This window comes from Saccopteryx bilineata, chromosome 2 (assembly GCF_036850765.1).
Source record: "Saccopteryx bilineata isolate mSacBil1 chromosome 2, mSacBil1_pri_phased_curated, whole genome shotgun sequence".
NCBI lineage: Eukaryota > Metazoa > Chordata > Mammalia > Chiroptera > Emballonuridae > Saccopteryx > Saccopteryx bilineata.
Window position 1 is genome coordinate 7233593 of NC_089491.1, and position 20917 is coordinate 7254509.

General features: G+C 51.8%; 3 protein-coding genes and 1 long non-coding RNA gene across 7 annotated transcripts in view; 2 read left to right on the forward strand and 2 right to left on the reverse strand.

The window, feature by feature from the left end:
* The first annotated feature begins 1183 nt into the window (after positions 1 to 1183).
* On the forward strand, positions 1184 to 13134 carry SPOUT1 (SPOUT domain containing methyltransferase 1). The gene is made up of 12 exons (XM_066256019.1): positions 1184 to 1269; positions 6543 to 6588; positions 6881 to 7006; positions 8827 to 8986; positions 9203 to 9292; positions 9411 to 9460; positions 9630 to 9760; positions 10787 to 10859; positions 10956 to 11054; positions 11544 to 11646; positions 11812 to 11959; positions 12995 to 13134. Exons 1-12 carry the CDS (start codon positions 1234 to 1236, stop codon positions 13061 to 13063), a joined length of 1131 nt encoding a protein of 376 aa, XP_066112116.1. The 5' UTR covers positions 1184 to 1233; the 3' UTR covers positions 13064 to 13134.
* ENDOG (endonuclease G) lies at positions 13132 to 16963 on the reverse strand. The gene is made up of 3 exons (XM_066256020.1): positions 16247 to 16963; positions 15090 to 15199; positions 13132 to 13476 (listed from the first exon to the last, which is right to left on the reverse strand). The coding sequence occupies exons 1-3, from the start codon at positions 16763 to 16765 to the stop codon at positions 13194 to 13196; spliced, it is 912 nt and encodes a 303-aa protein (XP_066112117.1). The 5' UTR covers positions 16766 to 16963; the 3' UTR covers positions 13132 to 13193.
* On the forward strand, positions 16608 to 18331 carry LOC136323956 (uncharacterized). Its single transcript, XR_010729032.1, has 3 exons — positions 16608 to 16744; positions 17228 to 17316; positions 18116 to 18331. It is a non-coding gene; the product is annotated as an uncharacterized lncRNA (long non-coding RNA).
* TBC1D13 (TBC1 domain family member 13) overlaps positions 17354 to 20917 on the reverse strand; it is a 40138-nt gene continuing 36574 nt past the window's right edge. For 3 of the 4 annotated variants that reach the window (XM_066256011.1, XM_066256010.1, XM_066256009.1), the window contains one exon: positions 19262 to 20792. In XM_066256011.1, coding sequence (XP_066112108.1) covers positions 20727 to 20792 — 66 coding nt within the window. In that variant the 3' untranslated portion in view covers positions 19262 to 20726. Of the gene's footprint in view, positions 20793 to 20917 lie in introns of all 4 variants that reach the window. The other variant, XM_066256008.1, reaches the window with a different exon arrangement.

Here is a 20917-nt window from a genome sequence, read left to right on the forward strand (position 1 = left end):
AATCAAGAGGAAGGAAAAATAAAAATAAAAAAGAGGAAGGATTAGCTTATAAAATGGAGCCAGATTTGTCTGCTCATGGTGTCCCTCTTACAATCCCACACACTCACCTCTTCTGCAGGAGTTTCTGAGCCTTAGAGGGGGCTTTCTGGGTATTCAATTTACAATTAGAGACTACAGAAACTGTAGAAGTAGCAGCAGGCCAGGATGCCTACAACCTAACATGAGACAAAGAATAAAAAGTAGCTTTTGTTATTATGTCCCCCAGGACCCTAACCATGATGAGCTGGCCACTGTACAAACTACTCCTTGTTTACCTAACAAGTAATCTAAAGCAATAGTACTATTGTCTATACAGGTTAAATTCCATAACATCGATATTGGATAAGATTTATGAAAACAAAGGTCAATGATAAGAACAAACCATAAACTAGTCTCTGAGTCTATAAGGCTGCCAGTTGAGAAGGCCTTCAGAAGCGAGGCTCAAGGCTAAATTTTTGCTGGCGTGAAAGCAGAAACGGACCATCCAGCAGATTGTCCCCTTCGCCAGTTAGAATGTCTCTGATGATGTCATCAGGCAGTCAAACTCTGTGGTCCACACAACATCAGTCACTGAGACTATACAAGCGTGAGCTGTTGTGAGTTTCTCCAAAGTATACATGATGTTGTCTAGCTGCAGTCTGGAATTGCAAGGCTCAAAAATAAGTTTTTGTTTTCAATTCCAAGACACAGAAAGGATGGGAGAAAAATGAAACACCAGTTAAGAGCAGAGGCGGATTTAACGGTGGGCACACCAGGCCCGGCGCCCTGGGCCCCGACTTCCGAAGGTCTCCGCAAAACCTCAATTTTACACTATTTTCTAATGTAAGGGACCCAATATTTTATTCTGCGGCCGGGATCTTAATCAACCTCAATCCTTCTCTGGTTCAGAGGGTTGCAACCAGACACTTTCACTAGGATAGCTCGTTGTTTAGTGTGTCGGTTGGAAACACTAAGATTGAGGGTTCGATACCAGGTCAGGGCACATACCGGAACCGACCTCTCTGTCTCGTTATCTCCCTTCCCCTCTCTCTAAAATCAATTTAAAGAAAGATCTCCGCTAGAAAAGAAAAATTCAGGATCCAATTCAGTCCCGCGCCATTGCCTCGTCCGATTGGACGGCTCAAAGGAGGTGTGACCGGAAGAGGTGAGTCTGATTGGCAGGGCGTGGCCCACGGATTACGGCATGCGGCGAACATGGCGGAGCGCGGTAGGAAGCGGCCCGGCGGCCCGGTAGGTGGCGGGAGGTGGGAACCACCCCACCCCCAGGGCGGGACAGGGGTTGGGGGAGTGAGAACGAGCAGCGTGGGGGCCCAGGCCGGCCCGCGCTGTACCTCCCGCTCCTTGCGTGTCGCGGATCCGAGGCAGGAAGCCCCGCCGTGCTGCATGCTAGTGGCCGGGCGCGCCTCTGTCCGGATGGGAACCGGATGAGGGAGCCGGGTAACCCGCGGCCGAAGCCCCCTGCGGCTACACTGGCTGGAGCCTTGATTCAGGGAGGTGGGGTCCTGCTCGCAGTCCCAAGCCCTTTTGTGGCTATCTCTTTTTACTCCCAGGGCCCGTCCCGCTGAGCCTCAGTTTCCTCTTCTCTCCAGTGGGAATTTTTTCATAAAGTGACCAACTGTGTTACAATGAAAAGGAGGACAAAAATAAATTGAAAACAATATTGTAAATAATAGAAACATTTTATTCATTGCAACAGTAATACACTATAATATGATAAATGCATAATAAAAACATTTGTAATATTTTATATTGTCATTATGCTTACATGCCTATTAATTTTTAATAATCATTGTAAGAAAAAATGGGTCCAGGTTCAAACAAGAGGAAGGATTAGTTTATAAAATAGAGCCAGATTTGTCTGCTCATGGTTTCCCTCTTAAAATCCCACATACTCACCCCTTCTGCAGGGGTTCCTGCATTTAGATAATATTATCTAAATGAGTACTTCTTCACTGAATAAATATTTTTTTGTCAATGTATCATCTTGTAACAATATGTTGGAAATATCTGAACAAGAAATAGCCTTCGTATTGAATTTTACTGCAAGTGCTGCAGCTAGAGTATCAACATTCAATCTCAATTTCTCACTTGTCCAAAAATCATTAGCAATTAAAAAAACTCTTTCAACTGCTGCATTAGTTCCAGGGCAGCACAATGTAAGTAAATTTTCACATGGAATATGTTCATTTTTGAAATGGCTGAATATTTCCACCCATCTTTTATCAATTTCGATGTGTTCATTTTCCCATTGTATTAGTTTTTCAGAAATTAAATATACATTCAGGCTTCTCATTTCTTCAAAGAGACAATTGTCATCTATTTTGATGTCTGGCATTTCTTTAGAGAAAAGCTCAAGACAAGATTCAATATCTGTCCAATATACTTGTGATGAAGTCAAAAAACACCATTGAAAACTGTTATTTCCCATGATGTTTGTTTCAGACCATTCTTTGATATATTGAAAACATCTGGTAAAAGTTCTGCACTTCTCTGATAAACTTTTCTGTTTTGCCTGGATTTGATTCCTCTAAGTCTGACAATTGTCTTTTTATAATTAAAGGAGAAATTTTTCTCCAAAACGAGATTTATAATTGAAGGATAAAGTCATTCAAAATAAGACTAACTTTTGTAGCTGAAATGTGTTCACCTTCAATCTTTTGAATAGTTTTGTGAAAAATAGGTGCTTGATTATGTACAAAACACATTAATCTCTCAACTATTTTTTTTTATTCATTTTTAGAGAGGACAGAGAGAGGAAGAGAGAGACAGAGAGGGAGAAAGAGGAGAGAGAGACAGAGAAAGAGAAGAGGGGAGGAGCTGGTAGCATCAACTCCCATATGTGCCTTGACCAGGCAAGCCCAGGGTTTCAAACCGGCGACCTCAGCATTTCCAGGTCGACGCTTTATCCACTGCGCCACCACAGGTCAGGCCAATCTCTCAACTATTTTATTATTGAAAAATGATTCCAGGATTTTAGGACATTTGTCTAAACTTTAAAAATATGAATGGAGAGGCTCAAATAATTGTAGAACACGCTTTATAGCAGGTGTTAGAGCAAGCCATATAACTTGAATATCCTGAAAGTTTTTTTGTAGTCAACATTTGCTTCTTCACAAAATTGTTTTAAAGTAGCAACACGAAAGGTAAAATGACTAAAATGCAAATAAGTTGTAGTATTGTTACTTCTACATCAGTTGGTATGGCACATGATGCTGTGTTGATTGCGTTTGAGAAAATATGTGCATTACAACCTATTTCTAATATTTTCTTTTGGAGTAACTTGTAATTTTACATACATATTACCCCTTTTTGTCTTCGCCCACCAAAATTTGTATTTGTATTATCAGCTGTTAGTGCAACAACTTTGGATTTCAAATTGTTTTCATTTATTACTCTGTATAGGTGGTTTGACAATTTCAGAAGTTTTGCCCTCAATGGATTCTAAATTTAAAATTTTTACTTGAATGCCTTTGGTAACATTAAAATATCTTACTATTATTGGATATAATTTAATTTTATTATGATTTGATGCATCAGATAAAATTATTACAAATGCTGCAGTTTCCAAGTCCTCTGTAAGTATTTTGTCACAGTAATTTTTAAATTTTTTTTTGTATTTTTCTGAAGTTGAAAAAGGGGAGGCAGTCAGACTCCCACATGCGCCCAACCGGGATCCACCCGGCATGCCAACCAGGAGGCGATGCTCTGTCCCTCTGGGGCGTTGCTCTGTTGCGACCAGAGCCATTCTAGCACCTGAGGCAGAGGCCATGGAGCCATCCTTAGCGACCGGGCCAACTTTGCTCCAATGGAGCCTTGGCTGCGGGAGGGGAAGAGAGAGACAGAGAGAAAGGAGAGGGGGAGGGGTGGAGAAGCAGATGGGCGCTTCTCCTGTGTGCCCTGGCCGGGAATCGAACCCGGGACTCCTGCACGCCAGGCCGATGCTCTACTACTGAGTCTACCGGCCAGGGCATAGTAATTTTTAAATACTGATTTCAAAATAGCCTTGCATTTTGTCCTGGCACGTGCAAATTTTGCATTGTGAAACTTTTCCAATAATTTAGTTGTACAATCCATACTACGAAAACGTTGATTGTGAATTATGGTTTGAAATGCAAATGTTCTCTCCATTGTAGCCAACTGTTTTTCATCTTTAGAATAATTTGAAGTTTTAAAACAACTTGTATTATTTTCTGCCCAATTTCTGTGATTTCCAACCAACATGAAATGACTATAAAGGGTTTTTTTTAACAAATAAAAAAACCCAACAACTTATTACTTTACAACTGGAAGCTGATGCATTTAATGATTGTTTATGTTTGTTGGTGGTCAAGTGTTTCGTTATCGCTGCTCTCCCCCAACTGCAATACAAAATTCTCTGCTGCAAATATTGCAGAAAGCAATGGTATCTTTCTTTGATATGAGGAATGGAAATTCCTTTTTAAATTTATCATTGAAATGGCATTTTCTCTTTTTTGATTTTTCCATCTCTTAAATGAAATTAAAAATTAAAAATAAAATATAGAGCTACATGAACGGTGTAAGCACATTATGAACTGAAAACATTAGTTCATAATCAACATTACATCATGGTAAATGAATTTTCTGGAAGCTAAATTAACAAAACTAAATATCAAACAAAACTAGTAATTTGGAGTGCTATTCGGGTGTATTTAGCATTTTCTAATTAAAAACCATCTGTTTTATGCAAATATTTATTTAAAAATTTTTTCATTTTTCTGAAGTAAGAAGGGGGGAGGGGAGGCAAACATTCCTCCATGCACCTGACCAGGATCCACCCGGCATGCCCACTAGGGGGCGATGCTCTGCTCACTTCAGGCGTTACTCTATTGCAGCTGGAGCCATTCTAGCACCTGAGGCAGAGGCCACAGAGCCATCCCCAGCGCCCTGGCAAACTTTGCTTCAGTGGAGCCTTGGCTGCAGGAGAGGAAGAAAGAGACAGAGAGGAGGGAGAGGGGGAGGGGTGGAGAAGCAGATGGGCGCTTCTCCTGTGTGCCCTGGGCAGGAATCAAACCCGGGACTCCTGCACACCAGGCTGATGCTCTACCGCTGAGCCAACTGGCCAGGGCCCGTTTTATGCAACTATTTAATCAAAATGCGTTACTAATAGATATGGTTTGAGGTTAGATTTTCACTTTAAAACTCGAATTTTGGGCTTGACCAGGCAGTTTTGCAGTGGCTAGAGCATTGGACTGGGATGCGGAGGACCCAGGTTCAAGACCACGAGGTCGCCTGCTTGAGCGCGGGCTCATATGGTTTGAGCAAAGCCCACCAGCTTGGACCCAAGGTTGCTGGCTTGAGCAAGGGGTTACTTGGTCTGCTGAAGGCCCATGGTCAAGGCATATATGAGAAAGCAATCAATGAACAACTAGGGTGTCGCAACGAAAACTAATGATTGATGCTTCTCATCTCTTTCCATTCCTGTCTGACTGTCCCTATCTATCCCTCTCTCTGACTCTTTGTCTCTGTAAAAAACAAAAACAAAAACAAAAAAACACCTCGAATTTTGGGAAAATACTTGTAAATAAAATTATACGTATTTGGAAATTATTAAATAGATAATGAATTAGTAAAACGTGAATTGTGCTTATCTGTCTATGATTGAATATTCACCGAGAAAAAATAATCATGAGTCGACAGTGTTGTATGTGTCGTGTTGTGTTTCAGTAAGAAGTACACAAAGCCATTTGCACACTTGGTATATCGCGTGCTCTCTCAAGGTCTCCCGTGCGGAGCGCATGCATCTCATAATCACATCTCACCGCACTGTACTGATCCTTGACGAATCGTCATGTCAAATACAAATACGTCACATCACACGCAATGGATTGACTCTGCATCATCAAATACGGACATTTATAGATTAGTCTTCCAATATCAAAAAGGAGGACATGTAGGGGGATACTTTTCGAGGGAGGACGGAACTTACAAAAGGACTGTCCTCCCTAAAGGAGGATGATTGGTCACCTTATTATTCAGCAATTTTTCAAGCGCTTACTATGTTCCAGGCCTGGTCTCAGGCACTGGGGCACAGCAGTTCCCTGCTCTGACGCTCTTTGGGGCAACGGGGTGTGTGGCTGTGTGTTAGGGCTACGGGGTGTGTGTTTTGGGACAACCAGGTGTCTGGGTTTGTGTTGGGGCTACGGGGTGTAGGTGTGCATTGGGGCAATGGTGTGCGTGTGTTTTGGGGCAACCGCGTATGTGGGTGTGTGTTTTGGGGCTACGGGGTGTGGGTGTGCATTGGGGCAATGGTGTGTGTGTTTTGGGGCACCAGGATGTGAAGGGGTGTCGGGGTATGGGTTCCCAGCGGCAGCAGTTGGGGCAATGGGCTGTTTGGAGGGTGTGTGTGTTGCGGCAATGGGGTGGGGGGCACCAGGCTGTTGAGGGGTGTCAGGGTGTGGGGGTGGGTTCCCAGCAGTAGCAGTTGGGCCCCCAATAAGTGTAACCATTCAGCCTCACTCCTATACCTCTTTCCATATTTCCAGGGTGAGCATGGCCAAAGGATCGAGTGGCGGAAATGGAAGCAGCAGAGTAAGGGGCTCCCCCTCCCCAGGCCGCCCCAGTCAGTAGTGCACAACTACCCTTGGGGGAAAGCCATCTGGTGTGCCCCCTGTGGGCCCCACAGCACTGAGGATGGGAGGAAGCTGTTGGGAGCGCAGGGAGGGCCCCCTGGCTGCTGCCCCAGCATCCCTGGAGCAGGCAGGCTGCTGACCTGCGTGCGAACCCTGACCCCACTGAGAGGCGGCCATCTCCAGACGGCTTCAAGCCCCTCCCTCTCCGAGCCCCTCTCATCCCTACCAACCCAGCACATCTTCTTATCCAGAGAAAGAGGAGAAGAAGAAGTGGAAAGATCTTAAGCTGATGAAGAAACTGGAGCGGGAGCGGGTGCAGGAGGAACAGACGAAGCGCCAGCAGCAGGAGGAGGAGGCAGCGCAGAGGGAGGATCGAGGTTTGCGGACGGGCGGGATAGACTGGGCCCTGGGCAGGGCAGAGAGGGCGTGCTGTCAGGGACCTTAGAGACCGGGGGCTCCAGACAACTTGTCCTGATGCAGAAACTGAGGCCCAGAGAATGGGAGAGGCCCAGAAAACAGTCCTAACCTCCTGCTTAGGTAGATTTCAAGCCTGTGGATGATAAGCATCATGTATTATAACTTTATGCCCCCAAAACCTCATCATCGTAATAGTGATTTAAATTTTTTTCAAGATTTTATTTTTTTATTTGAGAGAGAGAGAAGGGGGTGGGGGAGGAAACATCAACTCATAGTTGTTTCTCATATGTGCCTTGACCAGGCAAGCCCAGGGTTTCGAACCAGCGTCCTTAGCATTCCAGGTTGATGCTTTATCCACGCCACCACCACAGGACAGGCTAGTTATTTTAAACTTTTTATTGAGCACTTTCTGTATGCTTTAATTCCATCTTTCATTTGATTACTTTGATTTCATAATAAGAGTGTTCTTTTATTTATTTATTTATTTTTGTCATTAAATAATCTGTGTTCAAAACAAAATACCCCACACTGGCTGGATATCTCAGTGGGTTAGAACATCGTCCAGAGGTTGTGGGTCTGGCCCTGGGTCAGGACACATACAAGAATTAACCAGTGAATGCATAAATAAGTGGAACAACAAGTCAATCGAGCTCTCTTTCTCTCCCCTCCTCTTTCCCTTCTTCGCTTTTTAAAATTACAAATTAAACAACAACAACAAAGAAAACCCAGCCTGCTCTTCCTCTGGAAGCCCAGGCTTTTCTTGTCTTCTTCTCCCTCCAGGTGTGTTACCTTTACCTCCCTCCGAAGCTCCAAGGGCCCTTCTTTTATCTCTGTGACTTCTTTCCTGAGCCCAATTCTTCTACATCTGTGACTTTCTAAATAAACTTTCTCTTATACTTTGAAAGGAACAAGCAATGCAGAAAACCATAAAGAAGAAAGGAAAAAGGCAGCTGCAAAACTTACTCCAAATGTTATGTTAAACCCACTTAAACATGCAGAGAGATGTAGAGATACCATTTTAGATGTAGAGAGACATGTGCTTCTGGACCTGGTTTTTCTTGCCTCAAATTGTGAGCTGGACGTCTTTCCACACCAGTACATGTGGAGCTACCCTAACAAATTGTATCTTTTTCCTTTAGCCAGGCCCTCTGGAGGCTTGAGAACCCTATCATATCCTGTAATCCCACTGTTTAACAGTGATGATGGTGACAGTGGGAACAGCAACTGAGCATGTCAGCTGTTTCAGATACCAGGGAGGCCCTATGTGGGCATTATCGCATGTGGTGGCCCTTCTGGAGCCAGACGGCCTGAACCCGTATCTCAGCTGTCCTGCCTTTTGTGTGACCTTGGGCTGTTTGACTTCTGGGCTGCAGGTCCTGCACCTCTTGATGGGGATCATAGCTCCCTAGGGTTGCTGGGTAAATGTGTACACATAAAAGGCACTACTGATACATAATAGGTCCCCTAATTATCCCATTTGACAGCTGGAGTACTGAGAGTAGGTGATGGAGCCAGGATGGAAACTTAGGCCAGTGCCTCTAACCACACCCCAGCCCTGCTTGGTGGTCCGCCCTGCTCTTGGGAGCCTTAGAGTACACAGGCTGTTTTCTTTTTGGGGAGTGTAAGGCCCAGGGAGGGGAGGTTCAATCTGTTTTGCTAATCTCAAAATTCCTCCTAGTAGGAAAATTCTCTATCTCTGGGCCCTGGAGACAGGAAGGAAGTAGGGGAGAGCTTGGGCCTGGCTGCTCAGACTTACCATGAACACCTCTCCCCTGCCCAGGGCGACCCTACACCCTGAGCGTGGCCTTGCCTGGCTCCATTCTTGACAACGCCCAGACGCCTGAGCTTCGCACCTACCTGGCTGGCCAGATTGCCAGAGCCTGTACAATCTTCTGTGTGGACGAGATTGTGATATTCGATGAAGAGGGCCAAGATGCCAAGTGAGGGCATGCTACAGGGTACTGGAGCTCAGGGAGAAGGGAGGGGCTGCCAGAATTGGCTTGGGCTTGCCTGGGCTGAGAGCCCTGTCTGAAATGCCCCCATTGTAACCTAATGGGTAGAGACGCAAAGCAGGGCCCTGCAGAGGTCAGATTGGATGCACGAGCTTTCAAAGGGAACATAGTAGGCTCTTGAGCCCTATCTCTCTCTCTCTCCAGGACTGTGGAAGGGGACTTCAAGGGAGTCGGCAAGAAGGGGCAGGCCTGTGTGCAGCTGGCCCGGCTTCTGCAGTACCTGGAGTGTCCACAGTAAGGGGTGGGGGCAGACTTCCTGAGCACCAAGCGGGGGAAGCAGGGGAAGCGGACGGGCAGGTCAGGCAGGAGGTGGTCTCCCTGGGAACTTGCTGAGATCCCTGTCTTTTACTAGGTACCTAAGAAAAGCATTCTTCCCCAAGCACCAGGATCTACAGTTTGCAGGTAAGGCTTGAGGGTCTGACCCCCTTCCCCATGGATCACCCCCAGACCCTGAGAAATAGCTGTAGAGTTGGGGAACAGGCCCAGGCAGAGCAGGTCCGTGGACCGGGGTTCCCTGCCATACCCCCGCATGCTTCTGTACCTCCCAGACCCCTGCCCTGCTCCCCCACAGGGCTCCTGAACCCCTTGGACAGCCCTCACCACGTGCGTCAGGATGAGGAATCTGAGTTCCGAGAAGGCATCGTGGTGGACCGGCCCACCCGGCCAGGCCATGGCTCCTTTGTGAACTGTGGCATGAAGAAGGTAGGCATTGGAGTGTGGGCCGAACCACACTGCCCAGATGTACCCTGACAGTGGAGGGCAGGCGGGGCATCTGAGTGGGGAGCCTGGGACCCAGCATCTCTGCCTGCCAGGCCCCCACTGGTGCTGCTTTGGACCAAAGAAGTGGTTAGGTCAGGAATCCGTAGATAGAGCCAGGAGCACATTTACTGTTTTGTGGGTTTTTTTAAATATCCCATCAGTTTTTTGTTTTTTTTTTTTTTTTTTTTTTTCTTTTTTCTGAAGCTGGAAACAGGGAGAGACAGTCAGACAGACTCCCGCATGCGCCCGACCGGGATCCACCCGGTACGCCCACCAGGGGCGACGCTCTGCCCACCAGGGGGCGATGCTCTGCCCATCCTGGGCGTCACCATATTGCGACCAGAGCCACTCTAGCGCCTGGGGCAGAGGCCAAGGAGCCATCCCCAGCGCCCGGGCCATCTTTGCTCCAATGGAGCCTCGGCTGCGGGAGGGGAAGAGAGAGACAGAGAGGAAAGTGCGGCGGAGGGGTGGAGAAGCAAATGGGCGCTTCTCCTGTGTGCCCTGGCCGGGAATCGAACCCGGGTCCTCCGCACGCTAGGCCGACGCTCTACCGCTGAGCCAACCGGCCAGGGCTATCCCGTCAGTTTTAAAAAATTATTTTTATTTATTTTAGAGAAGAGAGAGAGAGAGAGAGAGAAGGGGGGAGGAGCAGGAAGCATCAACTCCCATATGTGCCTTGACCAGGCAACCCCAGGGTTTTGAACCAGCAACGTTAGCGTTCCAGGTCAGTGCTTGATCCACTGCGCCACCACAGGACAAGCCAGAGCATTCCTTTTCTTTTTGACCAGTGACTTGTATAGTCATTTTGCAGGAATGGTGTCCTGTAAGCAAGTCTGGCCCAGGTGTGGCAGCAAAGGTTGACCTAGACCTTGTGGGTCCCTTGTCAGCCACAGAGGTTCCCCCACAAGTGGGAGTGGTGGCCCCTGCTGGTATTCAAGGGAACTGCACCCATTTCTGGCTTCTCTCTAGGAAGTGAAGATTGACAAGAACTTAGAACCTGGGCTTCGGGTGACTGTGCAACTGAACCAGCAGCAGCTCCCAGGTACCTGAAAGCTTCCCCAGCCCGAGGGCTTAGAGCCTCCTCTTTCTACCTCCTTGTCCCTTCACCATCTTCACAGCCTCTCTGCTTTCCCTCCAGAAAGCAAGACCTACCGTGGAAAAGTTGTATCATCTCGGGACCCTTGCACCAAAGCTGGTCTCTACTGGGGCTACACGGTCCGGCTGGCCTCCTGCCTTAGTAAGGACAGAGCTTCCTTCTATGAATCTCCTTCTTCTCTCTGTGTGGCAGGCCACAGGGAGCCCTGCTTGACCCAAAAGTTGGACCAGAGTCCTTGTCCTGCCAACTTGCTCTGTGTCCTTGAACAACTGCCCTTCCTGTTCTAGGCCTTTGTCTCCCTGAGTATGCTGCCTGGATGTTGTTAAAGACTTCTGAGGAAGTCTCTTGATCCATTAATGATGTCTGCTGTGGGCTTAGGAATGGGGGTAGAAGGACCAGACAAGTCAGAGGAGCAGTACATCTTAAGCCCCTTCCTCCCCACCCTCTGCACAACCAGGAGCTGGTTCCCTGGCCTCGCACAGGCGTGCTCTCTCCCTGATCAATCCCCGACTCCCCAGGAGCAGTGGAGTCCCCTGTCCTCCACACCCACCCCACCCAGTATGCACATACACAGCCAAGTAGCTGTGGCTGCAGAAAACAGGACCCGTACTGAGCTGGCCTCGCCCCCAGGTGCCGTGTTTGCTGAGGCCCCCTTCCAGGATGGGTACGACCTGACTATTGGAACATCAGAGCGAGGCTCAGATGTGGCCTCTGCCCAGTTTCCCAGCTTCAGGTGGGCATACCCTGGGGCAGGGGCTGGGGGAAGAAGGAATGGTCATCAACGTTCAGATTACCAATCTGGTGGCAAAACTGGAGACTGGGTGCCTGCTGTGTGTGGGAGCTGCTTCCGGTGTGGCCTTGATGAGCAGTCAGTGATTCCCCCTCCTGTGGGTGCCAGGCATGCTCTCGTGGTGTTTGGGGGCCTCCAGGGGATAGAAGCTGGAGTGGAGGCTGACCCCAACCTGGAGGTGGCTGAACCCAGTGTCCTCTTCGACCTATACGTGAACACCTGCCCCTGCCAGGGCAGCCGCACCATCCGCACCGAGGTGAGCCTGTATACCTCCCCCTGCTCCCAGCCTCAGGCTGTTTTCAAGGTTCAGCCACCAGCCAGGGCCTTTGAAATTCTCCCTGTTGCCTACCCGGCCCAAGGCTGCTGAGCCAGCCTTCTCTTGAGATGGTCGCCTCCTCTCACCACCGCAGATTTGTGGCAGGGACAGGATACGAGGAAGTCAACACTTCTGGATGCTGGTGCCAGTGTAGCTGGTGCCAGTGTAGCTGCTCCCAAGCTGGAGGACCCAGGAGACCCCGCCCACTCCTGCTCTGGGCCTGCATTTCCTTCTCTTGTGTGCTCAGTGGTCCACATTTCTGAGTGTGACCGGGCAGCCCTCTCTGTGGGAGGATGTAGCCAACTGAGAGCCTTAGTCCTGGGCGTCCAGAGAACCTGTGGCCCCGCTTCTAGCTCAGCACAGAGCGCCATGCCTGTGGGCGCTGCTTCATTGTGCCATTAGTCTCAAAGGGTGGTGACTACACAGGTGGCCTACCTCAGTCTGTCCCTGAGGGCGCTGCTAGGACAGCTGCAGCCTCAGTCTGTCCCTGAGGGCGCTGCTAGGACAGCTGCAGCCTCAGTCTGTCCCTGAGGGCGCTGCTAGGACAGCTGCAGCCTCAGTCTGTCCCTCAGGGCTCTGCTAGGACAGCTGCAGCCTCAGTCTGTCCCTCAGGGCGCTGCTAGGACAGCTGCAGCCTCAGTCTGTCCCTCAGGGCGCTGCTAGGACAGCTGCAGCCTCAGTCTGTCCCTCAGGGTGCTGCTAGGACAGCTGCATCCTCCCAGTGGAAACCCCAGCTCCCACCCTGCCAGTACCTCTACCAAGCGCTGAGCCCTTCCTCCCACTGACCCCAGACCCAACCCTGATCCTAGGAGGCGGGTACTGATTACAGTCATCCCTGTTTTACAGAGAGGGAGGCTGAGGGGCGGGCAGTGAGGCCCTTCCTTGGCAGGACACACATAGCCAGTGGCCAGTTGACAGGATGACACGGTCTGTCGGCCTCCCGGGCACCAGCCCACTGCTGCACTTCTCTTCCAGGAAGCTATCCTCATCTCCCTGGCCGCCCTGCAGCCGGGCCTTGCCCAGGCCGGTGCCAGGCATGGCTGAAGGTTCTGTGAGGCACGTGACAGTGAAGAGGCAGTCACCTGGGACAAACACAGCCAAGACTTTCTCCAAACAGTAGCCCACCTTTAATGTGACCCAGCCTGCACACCCTCAGTCTGGCCGGGCTGCTGCCTCACTTGCTGCCCGCTGTGACGGCCTTCAGGCTGCCTGCCCTCGCCAGGATATTCGGCACGAAGAGGAGCCCTGAGGCCCGCTCAATGCTCTCGATGGGCACCAGGAAGCGCTCCAGTGGTATGGCCTCATCCACGGGTGCGTTAGGCATCACATAGGAGCGGAGTTCAATTTGCCCGCCTGCTGCCTCCAGGATCAGCACCTTGAAGAAGTGGGTGGGCACTGCCACATGGTTCTTGCCGATCACCTGGTACTTCACGTAGGACTTCCCGTCGGCCTCCGTCCTGCGGGCAAACCCGCACACATGGCCTTTCAAGGCTCCCAGCGAGTCTGGTTCAACCCAAAGCTGTCACCTCCAGGAAAGCATTCCTTGACCTGACCCCCCAGCTTGTGTCAGTCCATAGGAAACCCCACCCCCCATGAAGCTTCTGTGCTCTCCTTGGCTCCACCAGCCGACTGGGAGCTTCCTGAAGGTACACTCAGTCTTGCCCTGCTGCCCTCGTGCCCAACACTGCTTTAGGCGGAGTGAACACTGCCAATAAATGCTGCTGAAAAAATCCAGCCGCCTTTTTTTTCTTTTTTTTGTATTTTTTCTGAAGCTGGAAACGGGGAGAGACAGACTCCTGCATGCGCCCGACCAGGATCCACCCGGCATGCCCACCAGGGGCAACGCTCTGCCCACCAGGGGGCGTTGCTCTGCCGCAACCAGAGCCACTCCAGCGCCTGGGGCAGAGGCCACAGAGCCATCCCCAGCGCCCGGGCCATCTTTGCTCCAATGGAGCCTTGGCTGCGGGAGGGGAAGAGAGAGACAGAGAGGAAGGAGGGGAGGGGGTTGGAGAAGCAAATGGGCGTTTCTCCTGTGTGCCCTGGCCAGGAATCGAACCCGGGTGCCCCGCACGCCAGGCCGACGCTCTACCGCTGAGCCACCGGCCAGGGCCAAGATCCAGCCTTCTAAACATCCACTATCCAGGTGGATCCGACCGCCTGGCTCTCCCCGTGGAGGGTGAGCACCACGCCGGCAGGGCTGTGACAGCTGGATTCCCTGAGGGCTCTGCCAGTTCAGGGCTGGGTGAAGAGCAGGTGCCCAGACACTGCCCTCCCTGGGGTGACCTCAGGCCAACCCTCAGCAGGTCTGCTCCACTAAAGCAGGCCTTAGGTTAGGGAGCATCGCTCCCTAAAGTTCATCAGTGCCTCCGTCAGCCCATGCTGAGCCCTTATCATGGTGACATCCACCATCCTACTTTGTCCCCTAAGCAACCATGAGGTAGGTAACAGGCATTATCCCTATTTCGTGGGAGAGGATGTTGAGGTCATCTGCCCATGGCACCAGACACTAGGTGACAGGGCCTAGATCCCATCCCAGCCTGTGGACTCCAGAGCCAGCTGCTTCGCCATAACCACTTATCCAGTCTTCAGTGGGCCAGAAAAATCACTGAGCATGCCCAGAGAATTCTCAGGCCCTGCACCTGGGAGGCAGAGCTGCAGGGGACAAGAGTGAAGTCTCAGGGTCAAGAGCAGAGTGTGAAAGGGTGGCTCCAAACAGGAGGGACTGGCGTCGAGAGCCTAGCGCAAGGGACTCGTCTGGGCAGGACCCGGTGTTGGCTGGGTGGGTATGGCAAGAGGTGACATTGGAGAGAAGCAAAGAAAAATTGCAGAGTCATGCCAATGGACAGAGTACGTGCTGTCTAGGTGAGTACATCCCAAAAGTCTCTGGCTCTAGAAGTGAATTCAGCAGTCTTGAGGCAGGGAATGGACAGGCTTACTAAGAAGCCAGATGACTAGCGACTGGACAGGACTGACCCAGAGCCTGGAACAGGCCTGATGGGGTGAGGGGGAGACCCTGATATCCCAAGCCCACCTCCACACCGCCCCCTCCCACCCCCCAGTCTAGCCTTACCTGGGCAGGAAGAGTGGCCCTGTGCAGACATAGACATTTTGGTAGGTACGGGTCAAGCTCCGGCTATACTTCTCCAGGTTGTTCCAGGCGTTCTGGTTGAGGTGGGGTACCTGGGAGCGAGGGGGCTTAGAAAGACTGGCTGGGCCTTTCCTGTCAGAGGGGCTACCCTGGGCCCTGAGGGGTAGGCACTGTCACCAAGCCTGGATTCCAGCGGGGTTGGTGGGGGACAAGCATGCAGAGGAAACTGGTTCAAAGTAACTCCTTTAGGCCACCTGGCCATGAACATAGACCCCAAACAGCTCAAGAGAGTGCTACCCGCCTCACACACAACAGAAGGACGCATCCCCCATCTCGAAGCCCTTCCTCAGCTGCAAGGAGCCACACTAAGGAGAGGGGCACATATTCCTCCTCAGAGGTCAACCCCTGCCCCCCAGGGACTCATGGAACGCCATTCTCAATCTGTCCTTTTCCCCCTTTGAACCACAAGCAGAGCCCAGCCCAGACCATCATGAATCTGCTCCCAATTCCACCACTTGAGTGCTCCCATCTTCGGTACAATGTCCAGTTAATGGGTCGGAGACTATAGCACTGGGAGAGCAGAAGACAGGTCAGAGGCTCAGGCCCCACGGGGCTCACTCGGCCCCACATACGTCTCCGTTCAGTGGGTGCAGGCCCTTGTGGGCACAGGACTAGACTGCTATTAACAGTTGACTGCCAGTGGTATCTCCTTTTACTACTGGAAGGCAGGCAGGGTAGGACAATGGCTGAGCCTACAGCCTGCCCTCAGACTCTTCCCAACGTGTGACAGTGCGGCAGTCACTGCCTCTCTGAGTCTCAGTTCCCTCATGATAATTAATGTTTACTGAATGCCTGCCATGGGCCAGGACGTTTGCTCAGTCCCTTTTTAGCACCAGGTTTATAGCTGCTCAGCGCTAATGCAAAAAAGTAGCTTAATAACTAACACCGCCTTTTACAGGCAAGGAAAGAAGACCAGGGCCCTCGGGTCAGACTGCAGCGCAGGAGCTGGGGCCCAGGGCTCGTCCCCCAGCCCACGGCGCGCCGTGTGATCAGCAAGCACCTGGCCTAGCTCGCGCCCGCGGCGGCTTCCCGGCTCCGCGGAGGAGCGAACCGAGGTTCAGAGAGGCGAGGGCTGCTACCTGGGGCGAGACGTTGCTCAGGTAGAAGGTGTCGTCCATGGCTTTCTGGCTCCAGCGGTGGTTGGCGGCGGCAGCCAAGTGGCCGCGGTCGAAGCCGCTGCCGCGGTAGTCGGCATTGGTGGCGCGGTGGTACACGTGCACCGACTCGTCCTCGCGGAAGTCGCACGAGCGGCGGTCGCCGTCGCCGCGCAGCCGCTCGGGCCGCAGCTGCTCCACGACCCAGAGCGCGCCGCGAGTGCGCGGGTCGTAGCACAGCACGTACGACTCGCGGCTCTTGAGCTGCGCCAGCCCGGGCAGCCCGTACTTGGCCAGCTCGCCAGGGCCGCCGCCCGCCGGGGCCCCGGGCACGGCAGGCACGGCGGGCAGCTGGGCCGCCGCCGCCGCCACGGGCAGCACGGGCAGCCGGCCCAGCAACCCCGGCGCCGGCCGCGCGTCTGCCCGCCGCCGCCGCCACCGCTCGGCAGCCGCGCCCAGCCCCACACCCAGCACCAGGGTCAGGCAAGTACGCAGCGCCCTCATGGTCCGGGAGCGCGGCCGCGGCGCAAGTGGAGGGCCGCCCGCGATACCGACGCGTTACCGCGACCTCCGGGGTCAAACCGATGAGGTTCTTAAAGGGGCCGCACTGGCCTCCCCGGCCCAACGCAGGGAGCCGGCCGGGTGGGGGCGTGGGCGGGTGTACTGTCCGTCCCTTCCACCCACAAAGGCTCGGACGGGCTTAGGTTAGGACTCTTAAACCTAAGGGGTGGGTACCAGGCGCGTGTGGACGACCGGGTTCCCTTTGCTCTTTAAGACGCGGGCCTGAAGGGCGTGGCGATACGTTTTATGATTGAACCCCGCCAGGCCCGCTCCACTCACTCCACCTCCTTGCGGGTCTCCAAGGTCCCTTCGGCGCTTGCGTAGAGAGCTCCTACTTTACGGGCGCCAAGGATTCAGTACCAGTCTAAAGCACTTAAAGCACTACTTTCATTTAATCCTCAACAGAACCTAGAGAAGCAGCTCCTAGTTGGCAGAACAAGGACAAGACCCCAGAGGTGTCTGACACCGGAGCCTATCTTCCCAGCCGTTACACAGTAAGCCAAAAGTTTTAGATTGGCCAAGGTTGTCTTGAACACCCAGGGTGATAACAAGGATGCAGTCGGCCAATCCTAACTGCTGGTTGGAATAAAAACTGGTACAATTCCAGAAAGTAGTTTGGCAGTACGTATGAAAAGCCTTAAAAAGGTTTATACCTTTAAACTCACTTAAAGCACTGAGCTGGGGAAATAAATGGAAATGCAATGATTTCAAACGGAAGCTTCCTCACAGTATTATATTCAGAAATATAAACAGGTTTCCAACACTGTCAGCATATTAGAATAGTACATAACCTACGAGAAAATTTAAAGTTATACAGCAACTTGCTCACCACCCAACGTGAGGGGGTTGACAATACACAAAACTACAGTATCTATCAAGAAGACAATTCTGCATTTCAGGGGATTCTGGGCATGAGATGAGATTTGCAAAGGCCTTAGAGAGGCTGGGCAAGGAAAGCAAGGGCTGTTTGCACGGGACCCTAAAATGTACATGGACTAGATGTCTTTAAGGTTCAGAAGTTGTCCAGCTATAAGTTCATTTGAGTAGCAGACCTAAAGTCAAAACCCTACCATGCCTTAAAGAAAAAAAACTACCATGTTAATAAAGGTATTCATTTGCTTGAAGAAAAAAAGACAGTTATGTAACAAAAGTTCTGTCTACAAAGACATTATTACCAGGGATTGACTCTGGATTGTGGGGTCTGAATGACTTGTTTTATTTACATTTTTGAATTTTCAGTTTTCAATCTAAAAAATAACTTGTGAATCCATGGTGTATTTCCTCCTCCCCCAGCTGCAAATCGAACAACTGAATGCAGAGTTAAACAAATGAGGCTCTTCCAACAAGAATGTCCTGGCCTTTTTCTTAGACAACTTGAAGAGCCTCCTGACTCCATCTCTGCTCAAACCTTTTTTCCTTGCTCTGATATCTCAAAGTTTGCATCCCATTACAGCACCAATGCCCATGGCAAAGAACACATGATTTATTAAAGACAATTTGTCATCAACAGCATCGACTCAAAAAACAAAATTGATTTAAAAAGCAAAACAAAAGCAGACTAATACTCTGACGCTCTGGAGTGAGACCTGCTGAATTCACACAGCCCGATCAGGTGTGTCTGAATCCCTAGGGGCAGCTTCCCGAACAGGAAGCTGGGCGCTCAGGCTGTCTGGGAGCCCCCCTTGGAGGGCTTTGGGGAGAAATTGCCGAGGGCAGGTCCTTTCCTCAGGCAAACCTGGATGAATATGGTCCCTGTGCTTTTGACCTTCATCCTAAAGTCAAGAAGAGGGCACTGTTCTCGGGCTTGCCGCTGAGACAAATTAGATGCACTGGTTCAAGTAGTATGGCCCCAGAAGGGAAGGCAAGGGGACAGGCAAGAGGGCAAAAGATGCATCAGGTGTCCTGGGAAGTGTCTGCTGGCTCAAGGCTGTGGCCCAAGCCTCAGGCTGCGAAGGGGCTCAAAGTTGGAACTGAACAACCAGCCAAGCTCTGGGAAGGTGGGCTAGGCTGGTGGGAAGCAATCTCTCTGCCCCGTGAAGGTATTGGAGTTTCCCTTACACGCCATTCCAGTACAAAGATCTGAACGCTCCTGGCCAGGAGGTACTGGACCACCGACCAGGAAGGTTCCAGAGACAGGGAGAGAGGATTCTTAGTCTGACCTCAGAAGGTCAGTAAGACCATGTTTCCAACTCCTTTCTACCTCCCCAGCCCCCACCCTCATCCTCAAACCAAGCACTTGCCAATCTGCAATAAATAACCAGGAGTCTAAATAAATAGTAAAAATCTCCCAAAAAACTGTGTGTTATGAGGAGGCAAAAAAGGCAAGTGCAGAAAATCCCAGCGGCACCCAAGGAGAGCCTGGTAAAGGGCCATCCGGGAGCAGCTGTTCTCTGCCCATAGCCTGGCCCATGAGGGCAGCAGAACTCCTGCCTGCCAGACTCAGGAAGGCTTTGGGGCAACAGGGCACCGACAGGACGGTCTGAGGAGGATGAAGACCCTTGCTACATTATGCAGCCTTCCAGACCCAAAGCACCTGCCTCCTTATAAACGGAGGGAAACTGATCAGTACAAACCCACTCCTCCCACTACCCAGCAGTGAGTAGCAACAGCTGCAACTCGCAGTGCACCTGCCCTGAGTCCCGGGAGCAGCCTGCAGGTGACCAGAGAAGGGCCGGCACCCCCTTCAGCTTGTGCGGGGACCACCCAGCTTCCGACCCTGACCGGACCCAGGGCCTCTGAGCGCAGCTCTCCTGGCTCAGGGAGGCTCCCTTTGGTCCGTAGCCCTTCATGGGACCCACCCTACTTGGGATGGGCCCTGGAAGCCATGGGAATGACTACTCTTCTGAAGCACTTGGGTCCCAACCCCTGGCACAGCCCCGCCTCCATGTCCTTTTCCTTAGGAGAGATCGGAAGACTTAGCTTTCCCTCTTCTCCCTCCTCCATCCCTGGGCAGAAAGGAGGGTAAGAGGCTCAAAGCTTCATGGACCGTCATTTCTCAGCAGCTTTTGGTTTCCAAGATTTCTGCGGTGGGGAGCAGGTTCAGGGCCCTCTGTGAGGCACTGGGGACCCCCTCTCAATCTGAGGGACTGGAAGCCTAGGGCTGGGCTGGGAGCAGGGTGCTGAGTGAGGCCAAGGCTGACTTCCAGGGGCTTTGCTGTGCCAGACTCCTCGTTCCGAGTTTCACAGTAGAGGGGACAGGGAGGGGAAGAGGCTGGGGATAAGGCACCCCAAGAGGAAGGGCAGAGGGAGAGTAACAGAGAGTAGACAGTCACACAGCCTCTGTGAAAGAGGTGGAGAAAAGGGAGAAGGCGGAGACAGAAGCCGAGATCACGGGGGTTTCAGACACCCTCCCCCCTCACATCCACACAGAGACACCACACGGAGGAGAGTCACACTCAGTGAGGGAGGGACAGAGGGTGTGGCCTGGGCCTGGCAGCTTCTTAGCTCCCTCACAGTGTCCCTTCCCCTGTGGAGAAGCCTAAGCACCAACCCCCAGGAGAAGTGATTTCTGGTTCATTTGCCAAGCACCTCCTCCGGACCAGGGCAGGAGCAGGAGCAGCAGCAGAGTGAGGCAGGGACGGCCCTTTGCCAACCCCCCGCCACCGTGCCCCCGCCTGCCCCAGCCCCAGGAAAGCACTTCAGGAGCCCCAGCCTTGCTCAGCACCTGGGGAAAGGATCCCAGGGGTGAAGAGCGCAGAGGAGCCAGGCGTGGTGGTCAGGAAGAAGCATGACACAGTGTGCCCCCAGTGGGCGCGGCGTAGGGGCGGAGCCAGGTGAGAAGGCCCGAGCAGGCTGGTCCTGCAGCTTCCCCTTGGGCTGTAATCGCACAGGCTCCTGAAGTCCCAGAAGGCAGGGCACAGGGACTGGTGGCTTCTCTCCCAAACCTGGGCCACTTGCTGCCAGGCTACTTTGAGTCCTGGAGTTCCTTGGCTTTCTGTAGGATCTGGCAGACATCTGTGATGGGGTAGTCCTGGGTGTGGGAAAGGCCAACAAGATGCCTCTGAAGTTAGCTCACCCTTTGCCATCTCTGCCACACCTGTGCCCTTCCTGCTGGGACCTGTCACTATGCTGGACCTTGGGCCTCAGAAGCAGGGA

What these genes read in the sequence shown, in the direction of transcription:
- SPOUT1 (XM_066256019.1), top strand. Translation starts at nt 1,234, where the DNA reads ATGGCGGAGCGCGGTAGGAAGCGGCCCGGCGGCCCG. An exon ending in CCGGCTGGCCTCCTGCCTTA is followed by an intron (nt 11,055 to 11,543) that starts GTAAGGACAGAG and finishes CCTCGCCCCCAG; the next exon opens with GTGCCGTGTTTGCTGAGGCC. An exon ending in GCCCAGTTTCCCAGCTTCAG is followed by an intron (nt 11,647 to 11,811) that starts GTGGGCATACCC and finishes TGTGGGTGCCAG; the next exon opens with GCATGCTCTCGTGGTGTTTG.
- ENDOG (XM_066256020.1), bottom strand. Translation starts at nt 16,765, where the DNA reads ATGAGGGCGCTGCGTACTTGCCTGACCCTGGTGCTGGGTGTGGGGCTG. An exon ending in TGAGCAACGTCTCGCCCCAG is followed by an intron (nt 15,200 to 16,246) that starts GTAGCAGCCCTC and finishes CCTCGCTCCCAG; the next exon opens with GTACCCCACCTCAACCAGAA. An exon ending in GGGCCACTCTTCCTGCCCAG is followed by an intron (nt 13,477 to 15,089) that starts GTAAGGCTAGAC and finishes GTTTGCCCGCAG; the next exon opens with GACGGAGGCCGACGGGAAGT.